General features: G+C 39.4%; 1 protein-coding gene across 5 annotated transcripts in view; it reads left to right on the top strand.

Moving 5' to 3' along the window:
• tnr (tenascin R (restrictin, janusin)) overlaps positions 1-23,493 on the top strand; it is a 220,427-nt gene that overhangs the window by 149,076 nt on the left and 47,858 nt on the right. For 4 of the 5 annotated variants that reach the window (XM_085256075.1, XM_085256077.1, XM_085256080.1 and 1 more), the window contains 9 exons: positions 7,295-7,414; positions 7,583-7,726; positions 8,627-8,742; positions 12,412-12,562; positions 16,478-16,656; positions 16,920-17,010; positions 17,444-17,544; positions 20,900-21,002; positions 21,799-21,888. In XM_085256075.1, coding sequence (XP_085112201.1) covers positions 7,295-7,414; positions 7,583-7,726; positions 8,627-8,742; positions 12,412-12,562; positions 16,478-16,656; positions 16,920-17,010; positions 17,444-17,544; positions 20,900-21,002; positions 21,799-21,888 — 1,095 coding nt within the window. The remainder of the gene's footprint in view (positions 1-7,294; positions 7,415-7,582; positions 7,727-8,626; positions 8,743-12,411; positions 12,563-16,477; positions 16,657-16,919; positions 17,011-17,443; positions 17,545-20,899; positions 21,003-21,798; positions 21,889-23,493) is intronic. The other variant, XM_085256079.1, reaches the window with a different exon arrangement.

Raw genomic sequence — 23,493 nt, forward strand, 5'->3', positions numbered from 1 at the left:
TACAGCTAGGGCTGCAACTTCATTGTTATTTAGTTAATTAATTAAATTACCTGAAGGCCATCACAATTGAGCCCAAAGAAACAGCAATATCAGTTATCGGTCATTAAACCTAAAGATGTAAATCTTACAGTTTTATATAAAGCAGTGGAAAACTGCAAAACATCACATTTAAGAGGCTTTTTGTTCTTATTTGACTAAAACCGTGATCAAATATGTGCGTAATTCACTTTCAGAATTCTGTCTTAAATGTATTAACTGACTGCTTCCACATTAAGTGGAACATAACACAGAAACTTAAAGCTTCCTGTAAATACCCAGTACTATCTGTGATTGCCGCAGAGAGCTTGCATGAACACGTGCACGAACAAAGGAGGTTGTTAATGCAACAACCTAGTGCAGTGTTTGGATAGGAAGTAGACTTCACAGGTTTGAAAGCACACCTGAAAAATAAACCCATCTGTGCTTCAAATGGAGGTGGTGGGGTGCCTGACTTGCTGGACAGCCAAAGGTGTAACAGCATTCATTTGTCAAAAGTCACATTCATCTGGGGGAGAGCTGTCATATTAGCCGTAGCTAAGACGTTTTTTTGAGCCTCTTTTGTTCAAAGCCAGCTCTCCACGCCAAAATATCAGATCCTCCTCTGCCATTTAAGAGGCCTGTCAACGTGGTGACGGATGGGGACAGACAGAAGAGCGAGTGATAGAAAGGCAGGGATGCAAAATCATATTACTAAGGTGTCTCGGTCCTACCCCACCCATTTAATATCTACACCAAGTGAGGGAGACCGAATTGCCTATTTCTTTGTAATTAGAGACCAAAATAGGCAGCGCTTGTAGGGGATAGTTTGCTGAATACCAAACGAAGCAGTTCAATTACCGGAGACTTGTAGGGTGACAGGCTTAAGTGTTTCACGTTATCACAAACTGGAGAAAGCGGCATGTATTTTTGCTTCAATAATGGTGGCCTATATTCTCCCGCTACGAGAAATAATGGAGGTTGTTGAATTTAAATTGGACGTTTCAGGCGTGCAGTAAGAAATAGTATATCTTTACATAAAAATACATTCCCCCCAAAAAGCCAAAATCACCCGGAGGAAAGTGACATTCAGCCATACAGCAGAAGTGCTCCACGATCATTTCTATGAGTCCCGACGCCACTGTGGAGAGACAGTGACACTCTTGCTTTGTTGACATCCTTTGAGTGCTGCAGTGGTGACAACTGACATTTACATTTCTCATCATATCAGCGCTATGATAAAGCTTCGGGGCCCGGGCCTCACCGCTTACCCGACCTGCGCGTGACGGTCGTGGATCCTCATTTCGAGGATGTTGACAGGTTAGAACAGCCGCAGAGCCTGCGTGGCGGGAGTTGTGGCTCGAGAAGCTGCCGCAGCACGTCATCTAACATTTCCAGGCAAGAGGAAGCATGTTGCTGCATGGGTGTGAAAAAAATTCACTCTTATTGACGTCATACAAGCAAAATTGCATCACCTTTTGCTGTACTTTTAATATTAAGGGCAGTTGCTGCTTGCTTTATGCGCCATAACTGTAATAGCTTTATTATGCCATTAAACTATATGAATATTATAGATTTTTAAAAATGTATGTAACCATTTTAATGGATGTGTGTTGTAAAAGGACAAAGTGGAAGCCACATGTATACATTTTATTTTTTAGAGTTAGGCGCTGTGGTCTGCTTATAGATGTTGTTTCCTTGTTTTATTGCCCCATTCAGCATCAGTCAGTTTTATGGCTTCATGAGTCAAAAGCATGGCCTTGTTACTTACAGCAGCCCAGTTAAAACAAGCCTACTGTTAAAAGACTAACTTTGCTCCATACAATTATATTATGATTAACAGCTCGAGCGATTTTGGCAGGAATGTGACACTCGCCTCATCGCACAGTAATGCATTGTCACAATCGGCTGACAGCTGTGCGGGTGGGTTTTTTTTTTTTCACGTGTTGCTTTCACGGACAGCCTCAGCAGGGTGAGAACATACATCGTTATTATGGTTTCGACTGAAACTGTGCTTCAGCTTGTTTTTTTTGTTTGTTTGTTTTTAGCTCTTTTTGTATGTGCAACACAAAATTATTATTTGCATCTCTATCAATGACTATTGTAAAAACAACACAAAAGAAATTTTTTGTGCTTGTTGTTTATTTTTTTTATTCAGCATTGTCTGTGTTGGCAGTTATCACATTTCAGCGGGTAGTCGCGCCTGTGATTCACGATTATCAGGCTTTGTGAGTCTGATAACTCAGTCTGTTTAACTTCAGCTTGATTTATTATTGAGATATTGGTTTGTTTGGATCATTCAAAGTGCAGCAGTAAGTCTTTTACTCTGAGCCAGAGGAAGAAAACAATCTTGTACTGTATCTTCAAAATATCTGTCGTGATTTGCTTCCTAAAAATCATCTGTCCTTTCTTTTCCACCCAACAGAAACTCCAAAATATTATAATTAACAGTAAAACATGCAGTTTAGTCATTTAAGCGTGATTTATATGAAAAATTCCATTACACATAGCAGCCTGAAGGTAGGTTCCTTCTCTGATGATGCACTGACCTTCGTTGTGTGCTTAAAGTTGTACCATCGGGGTCTTAGTTCGGTGGATACTGCTATATCTGCCTATAATAGTATACTGATTAGACTTAATGAGACTTAAACACTCCGGGCAAGATTCTTCAACAACCTTCAGCAACTTGCCCTTTCTCAAGCAAACATTCAGAAGAATACAAGCTGAAGAAGACAAAAACCTTGAGCATTTTAATTAGTTCATGTGATTCAAGCAGTGTACTTTGAAATATGTGATTTATGTTGCGGATCGTTTTAAGAAAGGCGATTAGTTCCATCCAAGATTGGTTGGTGCTGCCTGTCATTCACTCTTGGTTTTTCACCAACTAGAAATGTTGATGGGATGTCTGAATGCACCAATCCTCTGTTAGACCACTCATCAGGGTAAATAAAAATTAACCAAAACCTTACCCAACTTAATTGTTTGATAGTGAGCTTTTACATGGCCACATAGTGAAATAATATTTAATACTGTTGACAGACTTCTCTGAGTAACCTTGTTAATCACTCTACCCCTGACCTTCTGCTGTACTTACAGTACTGTGCAAAAGTCTTGAGCCATCCTTCATTTAGATACTTTTAGAAAATTCAGTTCTTTGCTTAGTTGTATATATAGACACAGTTGTTTATCCCTTGAGCTGGAGTGGTTCTTGAGTGGTTCATAGGTCAGTGTTAAGTGGCATAAGAAGCAAAACAGCATTCCTCTAAAAATGCTCAGGTACTAGGAGTGGACTAAAAATGAGTGAAAAAGTAGGCAACAACCAAAGGAAATCAGAAACTCTGGAGAACTACTGCCCAAGACCACTTTGAAATGTCCGAAGAAAGTCTGGCTTCTCGGAAGGAAAATATCAAGAAATGAGGGGTGGCTTGAGACCTTTGCATAGTATTGTATGCCTTTGCTTTCGAGGAGTTCATCCATTCATCTCTTGCATGACCTTATTCAGTCACTATTCTTTTGTCCCGTGGATTATTGCCCCTTCTTTGATTTATCATTCCCTTTATATACCTGACAAGTTGAACTGACGAAATAAATCTCGTTAAGTGAATGCTGCAGGATTTGCCCCTCAGTTCTGAAATGATCTAGCCACTGTACAGGATGGGCCCATCTGTCGAGTGCGTGAGAAAGTGCTGGAAAATTCTACTAAAGTGCCCAAGGGTTTCCGGTGGGGGATTCACTGATCGGCTGTAGTGTCCTGTATCACAGGGGTGGGGAGAGTTTTGTTTTTCACACCATCACAATTCTCCTTTATCTCCTTCTCTCTTTCATCCTTTTTGCTCTAGTTTACTTTTAGTTGTTTTTCAGTGTTAAATTATTTATTCTTCTCCAGCAGATCTCTTTCTCCTCTTCTGTGTCTTCTGTGCATCCAGCCCATCCTACAGTTTTTTCCCCCCCAAGTCAAACTGTTTGTATCATCTGTCTTGTCTCACCTCCTTTATGTCCTTCACTTGTCTCCCCCTCCCCTTTTGTTGTGTTTGCCTGTGGGAGTTGTGGACGGTCTTTCTTTATGGCTCCACATTTGCATTCAGCACCACCTCTTAGGTTTACGACCTGATGATCTCAAGTTCAGGATTTCTTGCACCCAGCACTGGATTCTTTTACTGTCTGGGATTCGCTTTAACAATGCAATCTGTTCAAATATGAGATGGGTGTAATAAGCTGTCTCTAAGTATGACAGGCTACCTGGCTAACATCTGTCTCTAATCACAGTGTCTAAACTAACAGAGCACTATTTAGGCGTGACTTCGGGATAATTAAAACACAAACAAAAGTTTTAAATATAATAATTACTGCCTGCCTTATGGGTAAGAACATTTTCATAACCAAGATCTTAATAATCTATAAATATATTTTCTACTCATACTCCATTACCACAAAATAGGTTCGCCACTCGATGATGATGACGTCTTGTCAGCCTGCGTGAAATGCACGGGTGGCGGTATGAGGCAAAAATGTAAAAAAATAAATAAAAGCTTCTGACCTTTAGCCAAGTCCCGCCCCTGTCGGGTGCTGCTCCAGCACCCAGCGTGTCAATTTATGGCATTTTCAACTGTCAATGAGAGACATTCCAAAGGAAATAATAGTAAATCTCTGAAATGAATGAGAGAAAGCACTTGTGCTGGGAAGCCACATTCACTATTTAATTTGTCAGCTGAATATTTTGAAACAGTATATGTGATTTGCAGGTTTCATTTGCACACATTCTGAATTTCCCCCTCTTCTGAAAGCTCAACATGCCTAGTTACTATTGCTTAACGTTAAATCAAACTGTGGCTTTGCAACGGTCCAGTTGGATGCAGGAAATTTGGTCATACTAGCTGTACAACCTATTTGTATGCATGTTGCTCAATAAGCAGTGGAGCATGTGCACTTTCTTAATTACATCACTGCTTTCTTTAAAAAGAAAAAAGAAAACATTAAATTGAGATATTATCTCATACAAAGCAAAAAACAGTTAATAGCCAATTTGGTGAAAAAAGCTGTAACTCACTGTAAGGATGTAATGGGCCAGAAAAAAGGAGTGCATCACAGCTTACCATGGATCATCAGTTTTTTAAAATTTCTTCAGTGTCAGTGTATTTAATGCTGTTAGTTAACATATCTGACGTTAGATCGGAAAAAGAGAAATTGCATACTTAATGTTCTAAAATCTAAATAAATACAGGCTAAATAGCAGAGTACCAAAGACCGTGATTAATGAGTTAGAAGTTCTCGTTGTCACAAAGTCAGCTGGCGACATGGTGGTGCAGTGGTTAGCACTGTTGCCTCACAGCAAGACACTCCCCAGTTTGAACCCATCACATCTGCAGCCTTTCTGCACTTTTGTGTTCCCCCTGCGTACCCTGGCTTCCTCCTACACGCCAAAGACATGCATGAATGGTTGTGTCTTTCTTACTGTAACTTAAAACATAACCGGACTCAAAGCAAGTGTTCAGTTAAGGCATCATTTAGTTAGTTTAGTGTAAATTGAGTGGAAGTGACATGTTTTCAGTGATTCTTTTCCTCGGCGGCGGTATAAGTGTGATTTATATTCTCTGGTGAATAGATACAGTTTATACATTGAGCTTGTTTAGCCATATGTTGGTAATAACACCAAAGGAAATGTGGAATAATTGCACGCGTGATGAGACAAATGTGATACAAATAGTGCAGGGATATGTTTTTACATTTTGTACTAATTCAACATCAGTTTAGTTGTACAGTCCTGAAATTGCTGCCAGAACACAGACTACAAAACTGATCAGTCTGTCAGGAGGATAGTTATTACCAAGAATGTTGCACGGATGAATTTTACTTTGTTGCCACAAATCTAAAGAGACCCGATCAAGCGTCAGCATTGCTTTCTTACCTTATTTCCAACTAGTGCTCTGTTTTGCCGTTACACTCCTCACATTCTTTATAGATCTCCATCACCTGTTGGTCTGACGGGGTTTCTGACTTGAAGTAGGCTGCACTGAATCGATCCACTTTGTGAGAAAGAAAAGTCAAATGATGGGTCAAACACCTCCTTTAAATGGGAGCACGCACAGAGCCTGAAGGACAACGTGTGGGTTAACAAAGAAAGATGATAACTAACTAACATCCTTTCTGACTGGGGTTTGAAGTCTGGCTATGTTGAACGTGCACCAAAGAAACTCCACTCACAGTATAATCCACTATAGCGAGCCAGTTTCTTTTAAAAAGTTTCAGCCTTTTCACAGGACCTTCAATGATTATTGCAGAAATGCTTCAAAAATACACAAATTCTCATATTTCCTACATAAGTAGCTTGCGAAGCCCACAAGTAAGACTTTAATGTCTCTTCTAAAATCAGCATGATTAATAACCACCTTAACATTTTCTAGCCCTTTGACTGATCTGGCTGAGCTGATAAGGCAACAGCTCTCATGTAAAATTATCTTTTATCTGTAGAGTTTGGATGTCAGGCTTACTTAACTCACTGGACAGGCTGCGCTTAAGCTGGCTCACCAAAGGATTACAGCAAGGGATACACAACCTGGTTGACCGCTCTCTGTGCGAGTCACTGAAATAATGACATATGCCATGTGAACCTTCTGTTGCAAATTGCAGCCTTTATACTAATTCGATTACTAAATGCTCACAGTTTTCTGATTAAAGTAGGCGAATCCACACAGAAAACGTTTTTTGGAAGCAATCTGTCGCTCGCCCATCTCACAGAGCAGACAGATTGCCATTCTTGTGAGTCACACATCACCGCAGGCGCACAACATTTTTTTCTTCGTCGTTTTTTTGTTTTGTTTTGTTTTTTTGGCATCTACTGAAGTAATCTCCACAGATACTTGTTCAAATCACACAAATAAACAAATTATTTTTGTAAGAATTAATATGGTTCCAAATGTTACTTAAAAAAAGAATCCGTACAATTAATAATAATTAAATCTTCATGTTAAAACAGTAGTTATTTCCTTCCGCTAAGCTGATGACAACTATTTTAATCCTGTAACTTTCTGCTTCAGTGTCAGCCTGATGAAGGGACAGATTGTCCGGCTGCTCATCTTTCTGCTGCTGGTAGACAGATGGTACCACTCAAGCCTATTTTTCAGTGTTTTGCTTTGTGTTAAGGTTTTTTTTTTTTTTATCACATATTTATTACAGTAGCAGATTACTAGTGTAAGATTTGTATTTTTCATTGCTACACCAAAAACAAATGTACAAAAAAAAATTCAAATTAGTTGTTTTGCTTTCTGTTTTTCGTTAACAGTTGCACCCGCCATGAACTTGAAAGTTCGAGGGGTGACAGATCAAACCATCGAGCTGGAGTGGGAGGGGTCAGTTGTGCTGACAGATTTCTTGGTGACCTACACACCGAGCACCCCCGGAGGTAAGTACAGATCCACGCTGACCTTTCAAAGCAGGACAGCCGTGAGTTAACTTCCCGTTGCTTCGAAATCTCTTGAAAGCATCGACATCTCCTATTTCTTTGTAAAAAAAAAAAAAAAGCAGTGCATCCATGTATCGGTGTATATCTCTTCACCTGCCTCCCTGTCAGGTGTGCAGCTAGAGATAAGGATTCCAGGCAACACGACTACCTGCACTATCTTGGAGCTCCAAGCTGGCATGGAGTACAACATCAATGTGTTCGCTGTCATTAACAACACTATCAGCGTTCCTGCCAGTATTACTGTTTGGACCTGTAAGTGCAATCATATGTTTTTGTTCTTTTTTTGTTCTTTTTTTTTATAAAATGTTCCCTTGTGGTGCAACAGAAAGAGCCTGAAAGCATCTTTGTTTCCCAATTTAATATCTCAATTTACCTTCATGCAATATCCCCGGGCTCCTGGATTATTGCACGTGCAGTTCTACATTAACAAATGTGCACACAGTGTCTATCACGATTTTTTTTTTTTTTGTCAAGTCCTCCCAAAGATGTTTCTCTGTGTCAACAGAGTGAGAATACCACTTGCTTGTCTGTGCAAATTGCTTGTGATTTTCACCTGTAACAACTGCTTAGTGTCACTCACACACACACACTGTGTTAATGCCGGGTCCTTGCACCTGATATTGAAATACACCAATTGCTTTCACGCTTACCAACACTCTGCAAGCATTAAAACCCTGAATAAGTTTTTTTTTCTTCCACTGGAAGCAAAATATTGTATGATCGGTGTATTAGGTGACGTTTAGGTACATACAGTGTATTGCTATTAGTGCTGGCTTGGCTTGTAAAATTATTCTCAATTTCAACAACAACTGAATTTAATTTAAGTAGAATTTCTACTAATAAATTAGATTCAGGGCACTTTACTCTGATGGATCCATTTTTCCACTAGAATATGATTTATTTTGGGCATTATTTTTTTGCTAAACTTAATTTTAAGGGTTTAATTAGATATTCTGGAAAGATTGTTGGGAAACATTTAATTATAGCACTTGAGCTGTTCTTTTTCAGTGAGTTATATATCATCAAAACTATGAAAACTTTCACGTATCCAAACTTAAAAAGAGAAAGAAGAGAGTTTTTTAAGCATTAGACAGTTGTGATTTATGGACTGTTGGTTAACTGAAGAACAATGATATGTCTCTACTCCTTCAGATCTCTCAAGTCCAGATGTTTTAGTCTTCAAATCCATGACAGAGACATCAGTGGAGGTCCACTGGCAACCGTTCTACTATTCCTTCGATGGATGGGAGATTAGCTTCATCCCCAAGGTACAATCTACCTGTCTGAATCTAAATGAATGGAATTGACACTCCTCCTTATGTCAGACTACACCACAGATGCTGAAAGTACAGTGAAACATATCCAGTATGGTTCTGCAATAGTCCTTCGCACAGCTGGCTGTGAGTTTTGCAGACTGTTGTCTACAGGTAACCATTTATTGTCGCCACGACTACCTTCGCTAGTGCTGTTGTTGGCCTGTCAACCATTGGTTAAGAAGAAGACCAAAATTATAACATACAAAGACATAAAAACAATGAAAAGTGTAGAAAAGTGCTGTATAATAATCAGTCCTTTTACCATTAAATAAGCTTGCAGACTCAAACATGACACACATGGATGCGATTCTTGATTTTGGGCATTCCTGATATGTGTGTGTGTGTGTTTGTGTGTGGCTGGGGTGTACCTTGAGTGGAATCACAAGGCAAGCTATTTGAGCTTCGATTGTTCAACAGGTTGATTATTCACCGCAATGATCAACTGCCCAGGCAACCAGACTCTCAGTACATTTGCGTACCATCGTTTCATTGGTTAATGGCTCTGCTGGAACATTTGAATCAATGTGATTTGACGACGTCTACGATGGTGCTTCAGAGGTTGAATTTTGATTGTTTTTTATCACATACAGTGCCAGAAAAGTAAAACAAGGGATTGATAATGTAGTTCAGCACCATGTGACATCTACCCATTCAGAAGCGAGAGTGCACGAGTCTCGCCTAATCCCCGTGTGTTTGTGAGGTGAACAGAAGGAATAAAGAGTTATTTATGCTTTAGATACATATTTGCACAGTCTTTATTTTTCAGGGTTTTGCTTGTGAAATCTTGATTGGAAATAATTGTTTTCAAATCTCACTAATACCATCCTCTAGCTTTGAATGTCTGTAAAAACGGGGAGAAAACTGCATGGATTTAGGTTTTCTTGGGGGTTTAAAGCCCATACCAAATTAAATGAGCGGATTGTCTTAAGCTTATTGGCTATTAGATGGATGAGCCATTGAACTCTTTTTTCCTGAATAACCCTTCGCGAAGCCATACTAGGGCCAGGTTCAAAGCCAAAAAGCAAAAGCCTTTCTCTTTCTAATTCCTGCTGTAAACTCAGGTACTCTGAACTCTAATCTTGTCCCCTCTCACAGTAATTGGTTTTCTCCTTTAAGGTGTTCTCAAGGGAGATATCCTTTGGTCTAGCCAGGCACTAAGTCTCAAATCTGATGTTAAGATGCTTTTGTGTGTTTGTTTTTCAAGGCCTTTTAAGGATAGTAAGTTAAAAAAAAGTGCTCATCTTAATTTTATTTTATTGCTTTTAGTGTTCCCATCCTCCTTTGGTCTGTCCATTCCTTCATGTCTCATCACTGTTGTGTTCTCCCATCCCCCCCGGGCCTTTCCACCTAATCCCTTGTTTCTATTTTCCATCCAACAGCCCTTGGTTGAAATCTGTAACTGTTTTTTTTTTCAGTTACCCCTTGAAACTGCCCTCCATCCCTTTTTGTTTCACCTCTCTCGCATCTCTCTCTCTCTCTCTCTCTCTCTCTCTCTCTCTCTCTTTCATATTCTTTCCTCAATCGTCCCTTGCTTTCCCTCCCTCCCTCTCTCTCCAGCCGCAGGGGAAATCATATTATGAGTTGGCAGTCCCACCCCTGGTGGGTTTAATCCAGCAGTAGGGATTGTGAATTTTGACAATCTTGTAATGGAAGTAGGCATGAAAGCTTTGGCCTATGCGAACAAACACAAAACTCACTACCCTGTAAAAAGGAAACAAAGCGAGAGGGAAGGGGGGAAGGTGAGCTTTAGGACCCACCATTAATATGGTTAGAAACTGCTATAGCACAGTATATATGGTACATTCCCATAATGTAATATGCTGCCAGGGTTTTTGTACTGCATGCGTGCAGTACTGCAACATCTCATATGTTGGATTTTGTAATTCAATAAAAAAATAGATAAGACTACAAAGAAAGGCAGTTGTATATCGGAGGGACGGCTCAGGTTGAGCAGTTTGGAGGCAAAGAAAAAGAAGGAAGGTTGAGAGGGTTTGGACATGTGCAGGTGGGGTGGGATTGTAGATACACTGGAAAAAGGATGCTGACGATGGAGCTGCCAGGAAAGAGGAAAAGCGGAGAACCACAGACATGCAGACGGTTGGTGGGATAGAAAAGGATGGAAGGGAAAGAATGAGATAAAAGACACCAAGAAGGAGAAAAAGCAGAAGAATCAGTCAGTTGACAACTAGGGCTGGTGTTATTGGACAGATATTGCAGTCACATATTGACATTAAACAATTTTTGTGTTCATTAGTGTCATATTTGTTTTCTGTAAGGACTCTTTCAACTTTAAAAAAATGCAACCATGAAAAACTCCAATTCAAGTCTATTTTTCTCAAATCACCTTAAAAAGAATTGTGTTAATAAATGAGAGGATAACAAACGAGCTCGTGCACACATGTTGTTAACTTTCTCCTACTAGTCTTTGAGGAAGTGTTTCTCAACTTAAGACAGCAAAGTTGATGATTTTTTGATATTTGTGCTCACAGCATTAAACATGACATTTAAAAGACAAAAGACGAGAACGTCTTTTCCGGAAGCAGTGTCACCGTTACTTTGAATAACAGACTATACTTTTGTGTGTCGGGCTGGGGGAACTCTTCGATCTTCCTTGTTACCGTCTATTGCTGTCTGTTTAAAAAGGATAATGAATGATTTTCACACATAAGTTTTCAGCGCGGGTAACTGTAAACAAATTAGATGTATTTGTTGTACAGAATTTTTTCCTCTGAATTGTGAGATGACTAAAAACACTTCCCACTAGTTCTTATCATTAGAAAAGAACGAAAACAGTGAATGTATGAATGGGCAGTTAAATTGCTACATTTTCTTTTCATCCAGTGAAACGGAAGCAATAGAAAATACAAGGGACTAAGTCGCCAAAGCGATCTTGTCGGCACAGATAATGATGACTAATTATGAGCAAAGTGACACATGAGATGGGAGTGGGATATACTTTTGTGGTGATTCATTTTGCTTAATTTAGCATTACCTCCATGAAACTGTATTATTATTGAGATTGAACACCACTTGTTGTTAGAACATTACCATTGTGAGTGTTACTGCCCACCCTGGTAATTGGAGCTGAGGTGATTAAATGGATTACATCTCTAATTACAGATTTGATTCAGGAAAGCAGCAAGCTGTTATATGTTCTGTTTTAATAGCAACCGTCAAAGCGCAGGGGTTTGGAGATCTCGGACCAGCAGTGGGTGTAACATCTGTGTGATGGCAGGTAGTGCATTAGCAATGCTGGCTCTCTGAGAACAGCTGGGAATGGCTGTGACTCTGTATGGATGAGTGACACGCCTTTGGAAACGCACACAGTGCTGCCTTTGCAGAACATGGCCAGAGAAATATCACTCTAGCCCGTTTGATATTCGGTTTGAGAATTTAATGTGCTAAACCTTCCAAAAGTTTAAGCATACAACACAGAAAATGTACTGCATGTAAATTAGCTGCTGAAGTTCTGTCATTGGGGGAGGGCCTTTTTCTTACCTTCACTGAGAGACGCTGTTTGTGCCACACAGTTGCTGATATTTACTGAAAAATTAAAACAGATAGGAGCTTTCTCTCTCTCTTCCTTCCCCTTTGTCACTTTAATCCTTGCTTTTCTTCCAGGATAATGATGGAGGGATGACTACACAGCTGCCCAGCACCATCACGTCATTTGTGCAAACTGGTTTGAGGCCAGGCGAAGAATATACAGTGAACCTGGTGGCGCTCCGGGACCAAGGTCGAAGCCAGCCAGTCACAGCTACTGTCACAACACGTATGTATTCAGTTTGGAAGCTGTAAATTAACAACAATTAGCTATAATATTATAACCACCAAAATTTGTATTTAATGTTAGGCTGCTGTGCGAAATGTGCGTTAAAAAGAAAGGCCATTTTCTGCAAATCTCATAAATCCATATTTTATTCACATACATACAAAACGTATAAAATGTTTAAACTGGGTTATTTTACTATTTCATGAGAAGTATTAGTTATTTTTTAATTTGATGGCAGTAATATGACACAATTGCTTTTGTTGGGATGGGCCAACAAAAGCATTGAAAAGAAAATAGTACTAAAAAAACCAACTGGAGGAATGTTTTGCACATAATTCGGTTACCTGGCAACAGGTAAGTAACATGAACAGGACTAAAAAGATCATCTTTAAAAAGATGGGCAGAGTTTCACTGCTCTGTAAAAACACTGCATCTACAAATCAGGGAACAACTTCAGAATAATGCGTGTTGTCATATGTCGTACGTCTATATTATCCTCAAAAGGTGCAGAGAATCTGGAGATATCAGTGTGCAAGGGACAAGACTGAAACTCAGTACTGTGCATGATCTTCAGACCCTCAGCCAGCATGGAAATCACAGCATGGGCTGAGGAACACTTTCAAATAACATTATATGTGAACAAAGTTCACAATGCCATCAACAGATACAAGTTAAAGCTCTGCTATGCAAAGAAGAAGCCATATGTGGTGATGATAATCTTCTCTGAGCTGAAGCTCATTTAAAATAGACTGAGGCAAAGTGGAAAACTGTTTTGTGGTTAAAATTTAAAATTATTTTTGAGAATCATGGACGCCAGATCCTCTGGACTAAAGAGGGACTAAAAATGACAAGGTTGTCATCAGTCCTCAGTTCAAAAGCTTGCATCTTTGATGGTATGGCAGTGCCATATGTAACTGACAGCTTGCACATGTGGAAGCTCGCCATGAATGCTGAAAGGTGTAAACAGGTTTTAAAGAAACATGTGCTCCCATCCAGATGACATATTTTTCAGGGAAGGCCTCGAATATTTCAGCAAGACAATGTTAAACTACAAACTGCAGCTATTACAACAGAATGGCTTCATAGTAGAAGAGTTTCTCCAAGTTTAAACACATAAAAGCATGAAAAATAAAACAAAGAAGACCCACAACTGTTGAGTGACTCGTCTCTCAGACAAAAGAGGGACAAGCAGCTGGTCCTCAAATTGAAAATGAGCCAATATTTTTCATAAAATAGTACAATTTAAAGATCTTATATATTTGATTAAGAATATTAGAAGAGATTCTGCTATTTATGTACATTTTACACAGCGTCCCACCTTTTTTTGAATTGTGATTATAAAATCCGACGCTGATCAACCATAAATTCTTTCAGTCATCCATTTCAGAATCTGCTTACCATGTTGAGGGTTGCAGGGAATGTTTTTTTTTTTTTACCTTTTTAAGCTAAATCAGTTTTTATCCTCGGTAAACTGGGAACGTGATTAGGCCAAAAAATAAGTTCAGTCTGATGATTTTTGGGGGTTTTGTTTTGTTTATTTTGCTTAATCCTTGTAATTGTAAACTGAAAAAAAGAAACAGTTTAGCATATTTTGTGCTAAACCTAAATATTTAATGAAACTGCATAAATGTTTACAAAAAGTTTTCTGTTAATCAGTTAATTAGCTAATCACTTCGACATAAACCGTAGCACAGCTTTCCCTGCACGCTCCCGACTCACTGTACGCTCAGCAAAGCAGCGAATATCACCTTGACGTATTTGCTCTGCAAACCATTTAGGCCCCTGACGTAAACCTCGCTGAAGTATCGTTCCCCCCCCCCCCCCCCCCCCCCCCCCCCACTCCTCACCAATTCAAACCTCCTCCATAACAATTCAGCCTCTGATATGCACAGTCAAAACACCATCAATTTCCTGTCAAGTCTTTGTTCATTTCTTGGGTTGTAATTAAGTATCGATTAATAATTCATGGCACCCGCTCATTATTTTTTTACAGCAGCCCACTCTATGACACCGTATTGGATAAAGAAAGAGGAAAAGACAAATTTGAAGTAACTAAATAATTTAGAGCAATGATTTATCCTTCCTCTGAGACAAGGTAGCGCCATGAGGAGTCAGAGGAAAGCCAGAGAGTGAGCGCAGCTGATCTGGGAACTGGTTCTCAGCAACTGTCTTCCCTGGGATGCTTTCTAGGACGAGACCCTTGGGGCCAATTTCTAATACATCAAGAATCAGGCCGGACCTGCAATATGTCAGGCCTTAGTCTGAGACTTTATTTAGACCTCAGAAAACTAAAAAGAAGAGAAAAAAAGGTTTGAAAGAAAAGAAAACTGGCTCTACATCACCCAGTGTGTGAGATCTGCCTTTCACCTGAGTTCCCACAGGGTTGAGCAGTGGAAAATAATTATGGTTTTACAGCACAGCATGGTGCTTTCAATTAAAAAATATATATGCTGAACTATCCATTGTGGAGTTTTCTGTTGGTCAGTACCTCAACATTTAAAAATTTCACGCATTTTTCAAACGGAACCAAAAAGCTGATTACTTCAAATTAAGTGCCACGAACTGTGCGAGAATGCCATTTCATTTTAAGCTCTGAACTTCTTTTAACGGCAGCAAATTTATGCCGAAAAGTTTCAATTTGAGATCAAACGCTCCTTCATTCTCCCAGACAATATGTTAAACGCAGCAGATGTTAAACCGTAGCTTCTGCGGAAAGAGGTAATTAACAGGTTAATGAAATAAAGTGCTAATTATCACATTCTCTAACACCCCATTACCTTGACAAAATGTCTGTGCATTGGCATAGATGCTGTAACAAGTGCAGAGAAAATGTTTAGTGAATCCCTCCTCTGTCAGACATTTGTGTTTTCCCTTGATGTATTTTGAGCTCTGCGAACTTGATAAGTGTTGTTTTCTAGCAATCAGCATGGAAAGACTTCAATCACGGCTTATGTTTTAACCCTTTCACGCAGATAAATCCTACTGTCTCAGCGTGCGTCAGGTCTGATATGTTTTTCGTGACTGGCTGTCAGAACAGCTTTCACTGATATCAAATCCACATCCAGCGCTCCAGAAAATTCAAGGCGATGACACTACATCCTCTTGGGATTAGATTACATTTTAGGGGTTCAGCTTGTTTGGGATCAAATGACAGATTAAATGCTATTCAGTAAATAATCTGTTCAAATGTTTACCATCTGACAGTTTCTTTCTGGGGATGTCTCTCCAACTGGTCTAAACTATAGATTCTCTATATTATTACTTTATGTATTCAGGCATTGGTTAAGCCCCATTTTAAAACCTTTTTTTTTTTTAAACTACAAAAGTATAATCAGCTGCTCAACAAGCCATATTATTTTAATTACATTTAAAATGCCCCGAAAAGCACCAACACCGGTTGAGTGGTCAAGTTAAGTGACTTGAATTCGCACACAGCTCGCAGCACAAATCAGTCAAAGCAGCCATGCCTCTAATAATAAATACCCCTTAGCCTAAAAGCTTTATAGATTCTTAAGCCATAAAGAAAGTCACCTCTCGTACAGTTGTCACGAAAGAAAAAATTATCTATCCAAAACCAGACAGTTATTTCTCCAGACTATTTTTATCTCTATTAATGTGGGCGTGTGTGGGGATTGATTTGCTTTGGGGCCATCCTCAAGTGAAGTATTTAACTTTGCATATAATGAAAGTTTACTTTTTTAAACTATGATAGTGCGTTGTGAAAAATTAAGAGATCATAACTTGTAATAGTAATTGTCAAGTAATAGTTTGGCATTCAATTTTAATACCCAGCCTGGTCAACATGTACTTCATCCAAGTTCGGAAAGGTTAACAAAGAAACCGCACCCTGGTGACTGTGCTTTGTAACAACATCACCAAGGGACCTTATAATTAGACATTTTCTTTGTTTTGCAGTAATCGATGGTCCCACTCAGCTGATTGTGCGTGACGTGTCGGACACAGTGGCATTTGTGGAGTGGACGCCACCGAGGGCAAAGATTGATCAGATTGTGTTGCGTTACGGCCTCGTGGGAGGAGAAGGGCCACGGACCACCTTCCGCCTCCAGCCCACACTTAGCCAGTACTCTCTGCAGGTGCGTGTGCTTTGAAATGAGACTTGGCTAGAGTCATTATAGGTCACAAGTATAGTATTACCAGTATATCTGTGTGTGTGTGTGTGTGTGTGTCTGTGTTTGTACTTGCCATGCTTGTTAAACAATCTAATCTCACAGTCTGTCTGCCTTCTGTGTCTGGAGATAAAACAAATAGAAAACAAACACATAAAAAAACATAATGCAAAGAGATTATACACAGACTAAACGGCCTCTGTTGTTTTGGGTTTTTTTCCTCTCCACAGGTCCTGCGTCCTGGCTCGCGTTACGAGGTGACAGTGAGCGGCGTGAGAAGAGGAAACGAGAGCGGATCCATTTCCACTGAATTTACTACCGGTGAGGTCTGACAGCAAGCAGATGTGGTGATACTGGTGTGTGTGATCCTGCGTCTGCCTCTGAGAGTAGAACAGTAATGACATATGGCCTAATATACGCCACACTTTTTATCTGTATTGGAGGGAGTAGTGAACATCTGTTCAGGGGAATGTTTACGCTCCTAAAGTTTGTACTTATTTATGGAAACACTATGCTGATTTGTTTTTCCCCGCTGATGCCATATTTACACATTAAATATCTATTTGTGGTTGATACTTGAAGTAAAATCTACAGAAAACTGAAGAGGATACACCTTATAAAAATACAAAGAGAAATGTGTTTGATGAACATGAAGAGCTAAATATGAGTAACTGACAATTTAATGTGACCTGTGTTTGTTGTTTGCTTGTTCACAATCTCTGAGAATGGGTCTCAGTGTCCCCAACATTGTCAGCTTTATCGTTTTTCTCAGAGATTGATGCCCCCAAGAACTTGCGTCTCGTTTCCAAGACCTCTACCACGCTCGAGCTTGAATGGGATAACAGTGAAGCTGAGGTAGGAAGTCTTTTGACATTTTTTAACTGTCCATGTTCTAGTATAGTGAAGCATAACCAGCTTGACTTAGTCCTCATGACTGCATAATTACCAAAAATTTGCAGGTAATATGAAGCCATCAATAATGAAAAGTGTATTGGACCCTGGCTAATATACGGCCAATATGAGGTATTTGCCAATATATTAATGGGTGCACTTATAATTGCTAATGACTATAAAAAAATAGTTATAAAAAAGTAAAGAAGAGACTGAGAAACACCATTCAACCATGTTACGAGTGCTTATGTTTCTATGTTTGTCCACCAGAGGGCACTCTGCACATTCCCCATTGGCAACAAAACACAGCAACCAAGTAGAGTTGGGCAGAACATAAACGTTTATTTTTAATCTGCATTATCATATTTTCCTAGTAAGGACTAATAGAAAACTACACATAATAAATGTTAGGCAAATCTATTTATGTCTGAAAGAAAACATTTGTCAGACCAAATATCGGTGTTGGTCGTAAACATCCTATATCGTTCTGGCTCTTTTTTAAACTTTATCATTAACAACACCTTTGACACGAAGCATCTGTTGTTTATAATTTTGGCTTCCATATGCTTACAAAAGTGCATCTGATGCTATATTAATTATATCATCTTTAGATTTAATAGCTAACACATGACAAATATATAGAATTATACGCAGTGTAATGCATTAAATCACCAAGCATAAGCCAAAGTTATCTAATAATAAAAATATTAATCATAATAAACATTATTTGTAAAAATGATCAAAACCAGTGTTACAAAGTACTAGAAACACAGAAAAAAAGAACAAACTAGATGGAAATTTTCAAAACAATTTATATATTAAGTTCTGTATGTAGTCAGTATAAGAATAGGAATAAAACACAGTATGATTCCACCTTAAGGAATAACTTAAAATCAACATAAAACTTTAGAAGTTATAAGATAAGCTAAGAATGTCAGACAATATAAAATCCATGTTAAAATTTCCCCCAAAAAGTGTTTAGCAGTCATTTAAAAGAAGATACTGATGAGGCCAGATTTCCTCAGGCAGTTCATACCACAACAAAAGCAACCCCAAGAAACTGATGGACATTATGGACAATGCCAGGCATCCTCTGCACACGGCCATTAACAACCAGAAGAGTCTGTTCAGTGACAGGTTGCTTCTCCCAAAGACAAGAACTAACAGACTTAAAAACTCCTTTGTCCCACACGCCATCAGACTGTTTAACTCCTCTCTGGAGGGGAGAGGGAGGGGAAACAGGAGGACAAAGGAGGGAACAACTAAGCTGTAGTGCCTCTTCACCTCACTGTGCAATACCTTTTGTGCAATACTTTTGTAAATAGTCAACGGTGCAATAGACTCAATACTTGAAATGTGCAATTCACTTGTATTTTTATTTTTATTCCTATTTATTCTATTTATCCCCTTCGTATATTTTATTTATATTGTCTCTGTATTTATATATATGTGTGTGTGTATAACTCTGTAACTTCTGTCGGTGCTGTGCTTTTTTGGAAATCGAATTTCCCAGAGGAACCCACCCGAGGGATTAATAAAGTTCTATCTTATCTTATCTTATCTTATCTTAACAGCAAACGCTGGATTGCCTTTTGTTTTTAAGCGAGAGGTGGGAGCAGTTATCAGGTTTTGCCTGAGAATCTGAGGCTGCACACTGGTTGGGAGATTTGATTGGTTTAAATTCAGGGGCCAGGCCATGAAGGGCTTAAAAAATAATGAGTAAAATCTTCAAATCAATTCTAAAAGTCATGGGCAGGCAGTGTCGAGTCATTAAGACCGGCGTAATATGTTCAGTTTTCTTGGTTCTTGTAAGAGGTCTTGCTGCTGCCCATTTATGCTTTCTGATTGATGCCTGATAAAAAAAAAAAACACATTATAATAATCTAACCGAGAGAAAATAAAAGCATGAACGATAGTCTGAGTGCCACTAAAGCTCAGGATTGATCGGATCCTTGCAGCATTCCTTAGGTGGACTGGGCGACCTGAATAATGAGAGAGTTTACAACATAAACTCATACACTGAGATCTGGTGTCTGTGGGCGAGATTGTGCTGATGTGGGTTCAAATGTAAATCAATACAAAATTGAAACATGGAGGTGATCTCTTCCTGGGTTATGATCCACAGGGCTCACTGGATGATTTAACAAGTATAAAAATCAAGTGAATCAAACTATGGGAGTCCCGTCTAATAATCTCCATCACCATCATCAAACACCAAATGAGGGAAGATCTTTTGGGCTAATGCTGTCAAGTCAAATCAAGTTATTTATAAGCACATTTAAAAACAACAAGCACTGACCAGAGCGCTGTACAGCTGAAAGGTTAAACAGCACGAGCAGTAAAACAGTTAGTGTTAAGACTCAGGCAGGTTTAGTGGATACATCTGGTCAGCTGACCTTCATGATCTATTGGGAGTGTGCATTGTTGAAAGATCAGGAAGGTAAGGCGGCGCTAACTCATTCAGTGACTTAAAAACAAGCAAATCTTAAACTCAAAACCAACTGAAAGCCAGTGTTCGGCACCAGAAGACCTTAGACAATCAGTACCAAGGTACTTGAAGCTGTTTTGGTGGCATGTGATGGCCTAACACCTACCAAAGATCCTTCATTATGGCTTACCTTTAATTTGTCACTGGATTTGTAATACTGTGCAAGCTGCTGTTTTATTTCACTGCATTAAATAAGTGTAGTGGACCATCCTGAAACACATTAAGGCTTCTGCTGGCTCTCATACTGCAGGTACATCTTATATCAGTGAGCCTGCTGCATGTTTACCTTGCCCTTTTTATAAAAAACAGCTAATTTCCTCTTAATCCCTCTGACATTATGACTCCTCTTAAATTGTTTCAATAAAACAGCTTTTTTATTCCTTCTACTTTTTCTTTTTTTTCCCCTTCTTGGACACGTTACCATCCCACACAGACGGGTCTGCCTTTCGCTGCCTTGGAAAATGCCAGTTAGAGCGCTGGAGCAAGCGCTTCACTCGGTGCAAATGGTCACCGAATGTTTTGCTGTGAATGAAAATGTGATAAATTGCGTTTTGCTCAGCTGTCACAATGATATTTCCAGGGCTCGCTAACCACACATTCAGACTTATAAAGTCTGTCTCGATGCCGGCAAATTTATTCATCCTTCTGATTCTGCACTGCAGTGTTGACAAAGAGCCAAACATCACACTGTGCCGAGACAAAATAAACCAAACAATGCACAGTAAAAAAAACCACACAGTTTTGGACTGTTTGTGTAAGTCTTGCATAGCGAGACTTTTTCAGGCATTACCTTCTCTTTAATGCTGTAAATATATTTGTGTTTAAATGTAGGTGGAGAGTTACCAGGTGGTTTATAGCACATTAGCAGGAGATCAGTATGACAAAGTCATCGTACCGCGCAATGAGGGAGCCACTACTAAGACTACTCTCACAGGTAAGTGAGGAATAACCATTTTTTTGCGTTTTGAATTATTTATCCTCGACATTTGTAGAGTTCCTATTTTCCTGATGCTTTCAGTATCATCACAATGCATCTAATATGTACCAAAGAAGCTGGAAGTGTCTGTGTTTTACATGGCAAGATTATCTCCGGAGCTAACACTTGGCTGACGGCCCACTGATTGTATCTGTAGAAACGCTTGTTGTCCTGCGGGCGTATTGAAAGGCTGTCAGAAAGATGGGGTCAGCTGGGATGTTTTTTTCTGAAAGGCCAGAGTGCTGAAAAGGGCACGGCCTGCATAAGAATAGAAGCAAAAGGTCCCCGTGTTATTCTGTTCGCTCGTTGCCATCGATGCTCTCCCTCACTCTCATCCATTCTGTCATTCTCATTTTCCCTCTCCCCCTGCTCTCCTCCGCTAATAATCTCTGTCGTCCGCCTCCTTATTTTTCATTCCTCATCTCTTCATCTCTATTTCTGTAGCTCGAGATCCTCTCTGTGGATGCACTCAACCGATTTGAAACTGATCAGTTGTGCAGTTGATTTAAAAAAAAAAGAAATTTCTTCAGAAATCACAACGATGCTACATGTAAATTTGCCGAGACCTCATCACCGGTGTCGAGCTAATTGGGGCTGTCATGAAAAAAAACTCAGTGTAATTGATGTGCACTTTGCACGAGGACAAGAACGTGAAGCACTGTCTGTGATTATTATTATTATTACGATTTTTTTTGTTCCTGCTACGTTATGTGTTAAATTAGTTCCCGCTTCTCTGTCTCTCTTTGTATCTCAGACCTGCTTCCAGGCACAGAGTACGGCATTGGCATTTCTGCCATGAAAGGTAGCAACCAGAGTACACCAGCCACAATGAACGCCAGGACGAGTGAGTGAATTATGCTTTGTGCTCCACTGTAAAAAGCCAGTGAGTCACTCGCGCATGTACAACACAGAAATCACAGCGGGGAATCGCAGCATCACAGCAGGCTCGTGGGCTGTGGGTCGGCGCTGCCACTCCAACTACTAAAAGCCATTTTAGAAAATTAAGCAAAATATGTTTCGCCGTGACTTGTACTCTTCTCCAGAAGTGTTTGGTATTGTCGGCTTGGGTCAAAGTTCCCGTTACAACATTTTAAAGCTGTTATAATGCATACTTTTTTTTGCTAATGGCCCTCTCTTTACCTCCATACTTGATCCTTTATTTGAATATTTATTGTGTTGTTGAGTTGTTTGGCTGAAAGGAGAAAAAAATGTAACCCTTTGTCTGAAAAGTGAGTGCGTGGAGGTGCCTCGCTAATCTTTCCCCTCACGTTCACCGTCAAGCACATCTTTCATCCAGGTGCAGTTATTTTAATGGCTAAAGGTTTTCTGCACTTTATAAAAAATTATGCTTCCATTTGTCTTACAAACAAGCTCGTTGTAACGCCTCTTTTCCCTGCACTCGTTTTGAACTTTAAAATGCATCACATCTGTCGCATTTCTCTTAAAGAGCTTTAAGAGAGCCGTTTATGAAGACCGCTTCATGGCAGCGCCGGTGTTACCTTAAGCCAGAGCTGCTAAAATAATCATTTCATTTAACACACATTTACATCAGGTTTTGTTTATGTCTGTTTGACCTCCTAAAAAGCCGTGAAACACCAAAGGTTCAGGCAAACAAGGCGGCAGATGATTAGCTGAGGATTAAACATTGATGATCCACTGGGCAAACTGGGTTACTCATTCTGCAGGGAAGAGAACAACTCACTTAAAAACACAAGAAATATAAAAAGATTAAAGGAGACAGTCAGATCGTTGTGGTAATATGCATTAAACCCATTGGAAACGCTGTAAATGTTTTATTAGTAATGGTCTGTCCTTTAATGTGAGAACTGCACCACAGTTACACAAGTAGACAAGAGTATAGCAGAAACTAAACATGAATTAAAAAACATAGTAACCAGTAGCAGTAATTATGTTTCCACTGAAATCATGAAAGCAACATTTTTGTTCTTATTTTTAACCATTTCGAGCTAGATTTACTAACCTGAATAAAAGCACTGTTGGTATTTACAAAAATGCGATGACAAGGCTGTGAGATGTTTGCGACCACACCTGTTGCATTTCTGAGAGATCTTTTCTCAAGGTGCAAAATAAGGACAGGAGGATATTCAAGCGCGCAAACTGATAGCGCTTGATAGTGAAATGAATCTTTCTAACCACATGTGTGAGCACTATTTGGGGATTATGCTCACGTGATGTTTTACCTTGTTTAGTAAATCTGGCTCTAAATTTATTTGAAAATATTGTTAAAAATCCAGCGCAATTGTGTTGCCCTCAAATGTAGAAAACAACATGTCAAATCAAATTTGAATCAGTGAATATTTCCATAAACTCTTATTTTGTTTTATGCAAATGCACGCGAGCACGTACTGTAGGTGACACAACACAGTAGTATTTTCCCAAATGACAGCAGGTGGTAATGGGCTAAGAAGCTGCAAAGACAGTTGAGAAG

Source organism: Mchenga conophoros, linkage group LG18 (assembly GCF_057382185.1).
Source record: "Mchenga conophoros isolate Kocher_MC1m ecotype Shallow Benthic linkage group LG18, M_conophoros_male_GT1.1, whole genome shotgun sequence".
Lineage (NCBI taxonomy): Eukaryota > Metazoa > Chordata > Actinopteri > Cichliformes > Cichlidae > Mchenga > Mchenga conophoros.